At 40.2% G+C, this 11,781-nt stretch overlaps 1 protein-coding gene across 1 annotated transcript; it reads right to left on the bottom strand.

Moving 5' to 3' along the window:
• Positions 1-806: 806 nt before the first annotated feature.
• On the bottom strand, positions 807-10,602 carry LOC101739832 (uncharacterized). The gene is made up of 10 exons (XM_004928392.4): positions 10,461-10,602; positions 10,130-10,376; positions 8,540-8,617; positions 7,515-8,447; positions 6,649-6,825; positions 5,181-5,262; positions 4,202-4,280; positions 3,469-3,494; positions 2,204-2,389; positions 807-1,155 (listed from the first exon to the last, which is right to left on the bottom strand). The coding sequence occupies exons 2-10, from the start codon at positions 10,184-10,186 to the stop codon at positions 1,025-1,027; spliced, it is 1,749 nt and encodes a 582-aa protein (XP_004928449.2). The 5' UTR covers positions 10,187-10,376; positions 10,461-10,602; the 3' UTR covers positions 807-1,024.
• Positions 10,603-11,781: the final 1,179 nt, after the last annotated feature.

Genomic DNA, 11,781 nt, shown 5'->3' with positions numbered 1-11,781 from the left:
TAGCAACGTCGTCAGGTTTGAGCCTCGTGACCTCACTTATTAGTTAAGGTTCCGCTGATATAGCCTCTCAAGGCTATCAGCTAAGGTAAAAAAAAAAGTCTCTGTTGTGGTCCGATAACAGGTTATAAGGAAAACTTTTTTTTTTCATTTATTTCAAAAATAGACATTCTATTCGCAATTCTGTACAGTTAAACGATTGAAGCTTCGACATTGTTTTAAAATTGTTATTCATTTCGGATGTGATCGCATCTCCGACCCAGGCGACGGGGTAATGCAAAGCCGCCGTTACCCGAAGCATGTCTTGTTGGATCCCCCGGATTCACTCTCGCTGCTATAGACTTTTTAAGCACAGGTCACCATTCGTACGACAAGCGAACTAACCCATAGATAGCGAATAAGCATGGAATAAAAACGTAATCGAATCATAAAACATATTTTTTCCTACCTATTCTAGTAACCTCGAGGGGTTATTCTAGATTCACCGAACTAGTAGGTGAGCTCAAGGGGCTCAAACCGGGAGTGTTGCTAACACTGACCCAAGCAAGTGGAGTGCTTCGCAGAATCTAGCACCGGATCGGAAACGCGACCCACTGAGAAAATCCGGCAAGAAACTCAGTGGGCTGTGTCTTTAGGTTAATTTACTCGTCGAGCCCTTCGTCGCAAGCGACGGGTACGGCGAGAACGGTGACCGGAATCATCAATAAGAGTATACCGTCTTATCGACTAGCTCTTGGACGCTTCTACTAGCTGCAACTTCTTTAAATTAGCTAAATAATAATACTATTATCTAAATTAAATAAAACACATTTAATTTTTATAAAACACTTCATTAATTCACCTTAATTCTATGAACAGACTTCATCAACATTTTATTGTCAAATCCACATCTCAAACTAATAGAAACATTTGCTTTCTATATACAAATTGACATCGCTTGAATTTTTTTGTTTGTTTATAAAATCACATTGAAAACCGATTCAGAATGTTTATATTCGGAGCCTCCATCCTTCTCTTTTTGTGCCCATCATCGTGGAGTGTTAGGCCTTATTAGCAGAGGTCTGTTTGCGACGGGACGTTTGGCGACGATGACGCGGCGATACCTCCTGGCAACTCCGCCCCGCACCCTCACGACGGCGGACTCACTTGACTTCACCTCTGTACATAAATAGACACGATAAAAATCGTTTTTTTCTCCGCGTCACGTAACGTTCGTAACGCTGTAATAACGTAGTTTAAACGTAAAATCAAGTCATTTGTGAAATTATTCATTAAATCGATGAACCAGGCAAAATTGTGTGAATCTAAAAACACTTTTTAGTATCGATATTATATTTTGACGACGATACGATGTTGCATCGGCTAAATTTGCCGCAATGATTTCAAATTCAAAATTATCGCATGAATTTTATGGACTCGGAAAAGATAATTGGGCCTTTGCAAAAAAATAATTCCGAATTACTATTTTGTACAAAAAGCGTTAACAAACCTAACGTCTTTAAAATCGATTACAGATTTATATCGATACTCAGATAATTAAATTGACATTTATCAAACGGTAGTTCTAGTATTTTTTTTTTTTTATGATTGAAGGATTACTGTTGGCCCCGAGGCCTTTCCAGTTTCACCAGGACAGGTGGGCGAGCAAAGGCTCAGCCAGGAGGGGTGGGATTTGCTAACAGCTACCCGAGCGCCTCCGAAGGAGACCTAACAGCTCAAGAGCAGCTGCTTCGCGAATGAATCTACTACCGGATCGGAATCGCGACCCGCTGAGAAGATCCGGCGAGAAACTCAGCGAGCTGATTCATGGGTTAGGTTGCACGGCGAACTCTTTGTCGAGTTCGACGAGTACGGTTACCGGGCTCTAATGCAAAGGTTATTGGATCTGATGGATCCGTAAGGACGTGTAGTAGTTCTAGTATTAGGTTGACTATAGCTTTCCGTGTGCCTTCTTGGAGGAAACGCGAGGAGTGAAGTTGCATAATTTGTTTTATTTTGTCTATTTAATGTTCTCATCTCATCTCATACATCCTCTCCATTAATTTCGTTTCATGATATGTTTCATATTAATAAACTTTATTTAATTTCACTTCATATTATATATCTCATATATAAAATTAAAATAAGATTTACCTAAAGGTCTTAGTTACCAGATCATAAAATCACTTAAAAAAAAGCTTTGCGTGTCAATATCAGTAACAGCTACCTGTTGTCGATTGAGAGTGGGTGTCGTCGTCGGCAAAGACGATCGGCATCTGCATGATGTCGGCGGCGGTGGGGGCGGCGCGGCGCGGGACGAGGGGCGGGACGGGGGCGGCGAGGGGTGCCGAGCCGGCAGGGGTGGAAGGGGGAGTCGGGGGGGTCAGCGCGCTGCGGGACACCACGCGGCCGTCTGTCACATTACACATGCACGTGTCAATTCCAATCCCTTTCTCAAAATATTTAGACTGGGTGTTAGGAGACCGCTTCCGAAACCGAAGACAGACGATAGTAAGCAAAGTAAACTTTGGGGAGCGTGGTATCAGCACTGCGCCGGTAACGCCGCGCCCGAGAGTTCGTTAATCCGAGCATCAGCTGTTTTTGATTTTGTGTTTCATTGCTGTTTTTTTTTTAGTAAAGTAATGTATTTTTTATAAAACTATCATATCATTTAGCTGTAATAACATGTCGGAGCGTAAATAATGCTAATAAAACGTTTTAAAAATAAGATTTTTTGTAAATCTGGATATATTTTTTCCGCCCCATCATCAAAGGTGTCATTAATACGATTGTCTGTCTTCGTTTTTGGAAGCTCTTAACACTGTTATATTTAATATCGCTTGCTCAATGCGTTCTGTAAAATGTATCGAGATACTTCGGAAGCATGTGGAACTATAGCTTATGTTTAGTAGAGCTCACTGCTAGAATTCAATTATCAGTTTATCACTGCAGTAGTAGTGGATGATGATCAAAGAAGATCTTGGGGTCCGATCAGCACGCGCCATGTTATCATGTTACTCTATTGTGTGTTGACGATATCGAGAAGAGCATGGATTCTAGTATTGAATACTTGAATACTTACTACAAAGATCTTCAAAATTGGCTATATATAATAAAAAAAAAAAAGTGTTTCTACATCAAGACATGCCTTTTTCCGCAGTGCAATTTCACTTTATTTATCTCGTAAATTAAATATTTTATCAAAAGTTACCTAGTGTAATTCTGTCAATACATGGACTAAACTGTACTGGACTGTCTGGTAGGCAGCGGCTTGGCTCTGCCCCTGGCATTGCTGAAGTCCATGGGCGACGGTAACCACTCACCATCAGGTGGGCCGTATGCCCGTCTGCCTACAAAGGCAATAAAAAAAAAAAAAAAAAAAAAAAAAACTTGGAAACATCTCTAGTCAACAAGTCGTTCCAAAACTATTATAATCTCACAGTTTTGTTTTTCAAAGCTGGTAGCACTCTATTAAAATGGCAATAAACTTACCTATAATTTCTATTGAACGAGTGTTGCTGTAACAAAAATAAAATTGCGAAAAATATAAACTATATGATTTAGATTAGAGCATCTAACTTGACAATAAGCCCTATCACTAGAGTGTAGGACTCATATCTTTTTTGTGAAAATATATCTAATATATATAAGCTTGTCTTCTTGATAGTACGAGCTAGGATGTGGCAGAAATCGCTGTTTTAATATATTTGGAATAGTTTCTTTTATCTCTGGACCTTGTTGATAATATGATACAAACTCAAAATTTATCAATTTTGGAGTTTTATTTCTATTATTAATTATTCCCTCATCGATATAGTCGTGTTCCTGAATATTCGTAAAATGCTTATTTTTTCAAATTATAACATCATTTTAATAGCTGCGGGATTTGAACAACTTCAGGCCAGAGGTTCCCAAACTTATTTTGTCTACTGTCCACTTTGAGAACAAATTATTTTTTAGCGTCCCCATTTTTTCACCTACCTACTCAAAAACCACTATAGCGAGAGCTCAGTCGGTGTCTAGGAGTCCTCCTAGATGAAATTACAAATCGCCTCCCAAGCCTCTACACAACGCCCCCATTTTTTTTCTGGCTCTCTTACCGTGTCCCTCTATGCCTGCAGCGCCAAGGGGACGTTATCGCCCACTTTAGGAAAGGCTGCTTTTGCCCAACGACATGCAAAATGTCAATGGAAAAAATGTCCACTTTGGTTGTTATTGTAGTTACCTGTGTACGGTCGTACGAAGAGTTGCTGAGGACGAAGTGGTGGGAAGATGGGCGTATTCATCGTCATCCATCTCAATACCTGTTAATGAATGTCTGAATGAAGGTGGAAAGAAAGCAGCGGTTTTATAATTGAAGAATTGAGTTTTTTTTCCCTTCTACATATTATTATGACGATAGCCTTGAGAGGCTATATCAACGGTACCCTAGCGTGTAGGTGAGCTCTCGGGGCTCAAACTGGAGTGTTGCTAACACTGACTCTAGCAAGAGCAGTGCTTCGCAGAATCTACCACCGGATCGGAAACGCGACCCACTGAGAAGATCCGGCGAGAAAATCAGTGAGCTAGATAATAATGAGTGGATAAAGGGTTTATGTACCATTTTACCGTTTTAAGATTTCTGAACTTATAAACCATATTGGACCTTAAAACTCCAGGTTTAAAGGCTATTTTTAGAAATTGCATATGATGAAGGAGTTATGTAGGAAGAAAAAGTACAAGTAGCAAAGGTTTGTTGCCCGTTTTCTCAAAATTAGCAAATTGTATCATATCTCCTTCCTCTACTCATGTCTTCAATTGCTAGCTTCAATAGACTACGAACTGATATATGCTCTGATTTCTTTAAATCAAAGCCCGTTTATTTTGTGACCAACTTTAAAACCGCGAAACCTTGCCAGCGTACAAAAACAAAGCTACGTACGAACGCAGAGAGTCGTAACCAATGGTGAACTTGCTTACGTTAAGACAATTAGCGGAAATTAAATTAAAATAATCGATAGCTCGCACTAATCTTATGTAATAAATAATTTTATGACCTATGATTATGTTATAATGGCAAAAATTAGTAACCTCAAAGTAGCGTATATTTAGGGTTGCCATTTCTGAAATTTTTAGCGTTTTCGTCTTATAATTGTCTCAGTTTTCGATAGCTTTGGATTAAGTATTGACTAATAAATAATTAGGTAACAATGTTAAAGTCTTACCACGTTTCATTCGATGTTTTTCGCGGACCGGCTCCTCTTGTGCAGTTTCAATCGTTTCCGACATCCACCGCGCGCACTCTTCCTGCAATATATAAAAACAAATCCACTGAGTTTCTCGCCGGATCTTCTCAGTGGGTCGCGATTCCGATCCGGTGGTAGATTCTACGAAGCACGGCTCTTGCTAGGGCTAGTGTTAGCTAATTCAGGTTGAGCCCGTAAGCTCACCTACCCGTCCAGTGTGCTTAGTGCGAGTTTTTTAACGTTCTCGATAGCGTAAAAGTTAACCCAATTTTGTATGCAGTTGGAACAGCGCCCCTAGCGGCAAACGTAGGCAAACGATCCCATTCCATACAAATATGAGCTAGCTTTTACGCTATCGAGAAAGTAAAAAAAACTAGCACTAAGCACGCTGGCTTAGCTGGAATAACCTGATAAGCTACCAGCGAATAGTTTAGGGAAAACAAAAACACAAAAAAAATGATGCCGTTCAGGCGTGGAACAAACGAAATGTTCAAAAGTATTATATCTATTTCGTTTCCTCGCAGGCTAAATCTATATATTAATACGTGAAGCAAAAACTTTGTATCCCTTCTTAAGAAAATTGCGCGGACGGAGGAATATGAAATTTTCCACACTTATAGAGAATATAGAGAAGAAGTCCACAATGCTAATATTTTTTTTAAATAATGCATAGAAGATACATTAAATCAATAAAGAAAACATTACACAGGCTACATACCATGTGTTTGACGCACACATGCATGCATACTATTTATTGTCAAACTTTTGTTCTTGACGTCTGTTGTCAAATTGAGAATAGAATATGGTTTGTCTTTGTTAATATTTTTTATAGTGTAGTCTTGGCGAAATTTGTGATTACAGAAGTATAAAATACAATCATAATAGTGTACAAACTTACAATTCCAATTAATTATAGTCGAATTTCGAGTACTGCGGGACCTCTAGTCTTATATAAGTATCTCTCGTTTTAGTGTCGCATTTTCGCTCGTTCGTACTGCATCTGCTATTTGCAGGCATAATGCCGTATCTACTTCTTGTTGAAATTGTTGTTATTCGCATCGAGTGTATGGAATTCACGGTGTTATACATCTAGGATCGGATCGGAATTGGAACCCATTGTGAAGACTCGGCGGAAGACTTAGCGAGCGAATGTCTACGGGCTAAGTGTCTCGTAGAACTCTTCCGGAAGAACTCACTGCTACTGATAGTGTAGTGCTAGAAGCTTCTTGGAAGGTATATCAGGACTGCCCACCCGGTGTTAAGTGGTTACCGTAACCTATAGACATCTACAACGTAAATGCCGCCAGCCACCTCGAGACATGAGCTGTAAGGTCTCAATTTTAACAGTACAACGGCTGCCTTACCCTTCAAACCGAAACGCATTACTGCTTTACGGCAGAAATAGGCAGGGTGGTGGCACCTACTCGTGCGGACTCGTAATACATACCGCAATGGCCGCGTCGAGCGCCCGCTGGTGCAGCTTGTACTTGGCGCGGCGCGGCGCCGGCAGCCGCAGACTGCGCCCCGCCCCCCGCACCTCCACCGCGCGCCGCCCCGCCCGCGCACACACCGCGCGCACCACCGCCCGCGCGCCCCCGCACACCACCAGCATCGGCACGCGCACCTGGGACATGCCCGTGACGTCACACAGTCGAACGCGATAAAACTGACTACGTTTTAATACGCTTTTATTATTATAGCTTCAGACGTATATGTATGTTAGTAAGGGAATCTTTAAACATGATTTTGACCCCCTTCAAAACGTCGGATTACTCGAAATTTTGGTATAGATAGGTACTTATTAAGGACCGACGACAAAACAAAATCACAAAAAAAATATTGAAAAAAAGTATTGAAAAAATTGAAATTCACTTAAAAAATGATAAATAAAAATAGAAAATAAATTTTAATAAATTTGAATTTAAAACATGATGTCTGTATTTGAATTTAAAACGTGATGTAAGATAAAATGATTTTATTGTAAAAGCGTGGGGTGCATGGTATCAGTAGTTACACATATTTTATGAACAGATATCAGTAGAAGGGTTATTTTGATAATATCCTGAAAAGCGTATTTTGTTAGTTTTTTTAAACTATTATTTATTTGCTTGAATGGGCAAAAAAACCTCACGACTTTCCGAGTTCATAAACACCAGAACTGAAGCGTAGGTATACCTTGATACATGATATGGAAATTTAAATTGGTATAATGTCTCCTTCAAACAGAGACAAATTGGTTGTTTTCACTCTTGGTAGCTTGCAACGGACTATGCGGCAAAAAAATGACATAATAACTTAAATTATATGCCGTACCTCATGCAGCGGGTCTTCAGGATTGTCGCGTGAGCCCTCTGCGGTGATAAGCATAGGCGCCAGTAACAACAGTCCACGCAGCCGCATACCTCCCGATCCCGTCGCTAGAGCCACGCAGGCGGCCGCTCCCGCACTCGAGCCCCCCAGAAACACGGGCCGGTCCCCCGCCGCCGACATTACCTCGCTTAGTGCAGACCGCGCGGCGCTTACTGCCGCAGCGCACCACGCATCCGGGGCCGACACCGGCGCGGTCAGTGGCAGCACGCGGGTGTGCACCAGTGCCGCCAGCCGTCGCGTCCATCGGTCCGACCCCACCCACGCGAGCCAGGGACCGGGGCCCGGACCCAGCGCCGGCCCAATACCAGTGAGTGGTCGCCCTTGTCCGGCCGCTCGGGCCGCTCCCAGCCGCTCGGCAAGCTTCGGGGCCGCCCGGCGAAATTCCTCTATTACCTCATCATACTGCCGCCGCTGCGACCGCGGCAAGTGTGCCAGTATAGCGGCGTGTAGCCAAGGGGGGGCTCGTCCCGCCGGCGATACCGGAGTAGCCCACAGTGGAGCGAAAGCAACCCGTAATTTTCTAGCCGCCGTTCTCGCTGCCTCTCGACGGGAATTACCCGCAAGGCTTGCGAGCCGTAGTTCGCGAAGTATTTCAATGGCACATTCTGCGAGACCGGCGTGAGCGGGGGTCGGGGCAAGGGCAATGATGCCTGCTTCCCAATCATCCTCCACAGCAGGATCTTGTTCATCCAAATTCTCATCACAAGGATCATCCGGTAATTCTGGTAGCACAGGATCTAAACGTTCCACATCTAGTTCATCTTCAACACGGGATGTCAATGATGCGAGTAGTACACGAGATTCTGTTACTGCTTGTGGAATCGTGCCTCGTGCTCGTGCATAGGAATGCTCCATCCATACCCCTGTTCGAATTTCCTGCCCAAGTGCATCAAATTTTATTTACAGAAAATGAATACAATCGTATGCAAATACTCGTATTAACTTTTATCTATAACAATGAAACTTACATTTGGGTCACTAAGGGTGTGAACATATTCAACGAATCTTTCATGCAATGCAGCTGCCTCTTCGCGAGAATCCATCACCTGTAAATTATAAAATAAGATTTTGTATTGGTAATACAATAATTTGAACAGGGATAATTAGACCAGAGTACACTCTGCATACATTTTGTTGTTTCAAAATGAGTGTTTACTTATATTTACTTTCACAATTTATAATAATTAGGGATTATAATACTAAATCAAATAACCAAACATTCATTTATGTTTGTACCATTAATATAGAATTGAGACGTTTACCGCAAGTTTCAAAGTTCATGGTGGAGCTTAAATTGTGATATATGGACTACTGTACCTATTTAACACTAAATGAGCCCTGAGCTCATTTAGGTATTATAATAGCCTAAAAGTTATAAAATTTGGGTTATGCTGCAAACATTAATATTGCCCGTGATTAATAACCATACATCATGAGTTTTAAAAATGGTGGCATTTAAAATAAAGACATAGTTATGTAGTGATCTTTGTTCACTGTTTGAAGCAATCACTCTAAAAAACCTTCCAATTTACAATGTTTTAAAAATGTAGATTTTAATTTTAATTAATTTTGTGGTTTGTGTTACCATGAAGATAATGAATATATTTTGCTACCAAATCATCCAGTCATAGTCCATTCACTCATCATCTTTACCAGTTTATAAAAAATATAGTTACATTACTTGTCAATGCTCAGTAAGCTGATAGTCCAAATGCTGTTGTTTGTAAATTTGATGTTCAATGCAAAAAAAAAAACAGAAATAACATAGCACATAAAATAAAGAAAACTACACACTTATAATTGACTTTTAGTGTGTTTTATGCTTAGGGTACAAATTGAATTAAAAGAAATAAATAAACAAAAGCTTTATGGATATAATATTAACAACACTAATAAGGATTTTGCTTCTGAGATTTTATGTTTGTTAGTTCTGGTGGAACACTGTAATTTTGTAGGTTATTGCTTTTCCAATTTTTTTACATCAATATAAACAACTAAATAAAAAGTAATAAATAATAATAATTGTTTGGTATCACTACTTAAATACATTCATCATTACATTCCATCAATGTGAGTTTTAAATTAATCATTGTATATTTAATAATTGAATTCACTCAAAGATATTCTTTAAAGAAGCACAACAGGTTCTTTTTCATTTTTTTATTTCAAGAGCATAATACTATGATACACATGATCATAAATGGTCACTATTCCCAAAGTTTTACATTACTATCAACTTCTTTCACATTTGGACAAATTCTTTCCTGATTTGACCATCTAAGTTCTTATTCAAGTTACATATCTCTTCTACTTCCTCATAACTCAAATATAGTGGGCACAACCCTTGAGTTCATTTTGGATTCTACGTTACTAATCAATGATCTCCTATGTAGTCATTTATCATTCTAGTTACATGATACTTGTATCTCCTATGTAGTCATTTATCATTCTAGTTACATGATACTTGTATTTCTTTTCAACACGTTCTAACGACCACAACACACCTTGTTTACGATTACAGCACATCGTAATCAAAGGGTAGGTTTTAAGATATTTACCTCTAGTGGGGAATCAGCGGTGCTGAACCTTTGGTGGTTCGACGTTATCGTAGCCATGAGTTCTAATTGTGAATGAAAGTCATCAGTTCTCAATACCTCAGGTTCGGTGAAGCTAGCATAGCCCCTAGAGGTTACTAGCAGTAAGTAGGCAAACAGTCTTCAATAGAACCGATGAAATTAAAGAACTCAGGTATGTACGGTGTATTTTTTATGTTATTCTTTGCTTTTCTAATTAATTGTCTGCAAGCTGAAATAATATAACAATTGCGTGTAGACAACGTAAAAATGTAAATAAACAAACAATAATTACATATAAAAATATTTCACATACGAAATAATACGAATAACATTCATTTTAATATTGAAAAGTGATATGTAGTGAAAAATGAAAATATTTTTTCACAAATGAAGAGCGATTGACATTGACAGTTCATTTTGACATTCAGTTTAGAAATGCGATCTGAAATTGTAGAATCGAAGAGCTGAATACTTTTTTGTAATGAATCGACATCCCTAGTAGGAGTGGGTGATATAAATCGTATATAGATTCAATATCTATATATTGCAGCAATATCGTTGAATCCGATATCGCCCCGCACGAAATCTATATATCGATATCAGCCGATACACGATATTGCTCGATGTGATGCGCATCGGCATATCGTACCGATTCGTGAATCGAAATCTATATTTCGATATCAGCCGAGACACGATATTGCTCGATGTGATGCGCATCGGCATATCGTACCGATTCGTGAATATCAGCAATATTCGTTTGGTTCGTATCGAATCGGCCAGAGTGAGTGAGCGCACGATAGGGATATCATGTGATGAATGAAACAGAAACAGGCATTATCCATACAATTATAAACCTTATATTTAAGTCCATATGTCTGTAGATTATTCTTAGCGTATCAGCAGGAAACAATTAAGGAAATAAGTTTCAACTTTCGACCCTAACTTGAATGCAGTATAGCCTATTTGCATCGTTGAATTTAATTTCACGCGCTTTGACCTTGAACTAGAATTTTTGGAAAAGTGTTTATAAATACTTAAAAGTTTTTTGTGTTTGATTTTTATAGTACACATTTTTCTATTTTTAGTTGAATCCAAATAATTGAGTTTATTTCTTGTGTTTGTATTAAACTTTTGAAATCTACACTCTTTTGGTATATTTTGTAATTTTAAATTAAGACACAAAATACTAAAAACTGAAAATAATGTAGCCAGTCCTTCGGCTGGTCGTAGGACCGTCGAGGCGATTCGCCCTATTCTTGTGGATTGGGTGAATCGTGACAGAGGACGCCTCACTTTCCGGCTCACGCAGGTGCTCACTGGGCATGGTTGCTTCGGTGAGTTCCTGCACCGGATCGGAGCCGAGCCGACGGCAGAGTGCTACCATTGTGGTTGCGACTTGGACACGGCGGAGCACACGCTCGTTGCCTGCCCCGCATGGGAGGGGTGGCGCCGTGTCCTCGTCGCAAAAATAGGAAACGACTTGTCGTTGCCGAGTGTTGTGGCATCGATGCTCGGCAGCGACGAGTCGTGGAAGGCGATGCTCGACTTCTGCGAGTGCACCATCTCGCAGAAGGAGGCGGCGGGGCGCGTGAGAGACGCACAAGCCCGCCGCCGTCGAGCGGGGGCCAGGGAGG

This window comes from Bombyx mori, chromosome 18 (genome assembly GCF_030269925.1).
Source record: "Bombyx mori chromosome 18, ASM3026992v2".
NCBI lineage: Eukaryota > Metazoa > Arthropoda > Insecta > Lepidoptera > Bombycidae > Bombyx > Bombyx mori.
The sequence above is the reverse complement of the archived record's forward strand: the minus strand, read 5'-3'. Positions and strand labels throughout refer to the sequence as shown.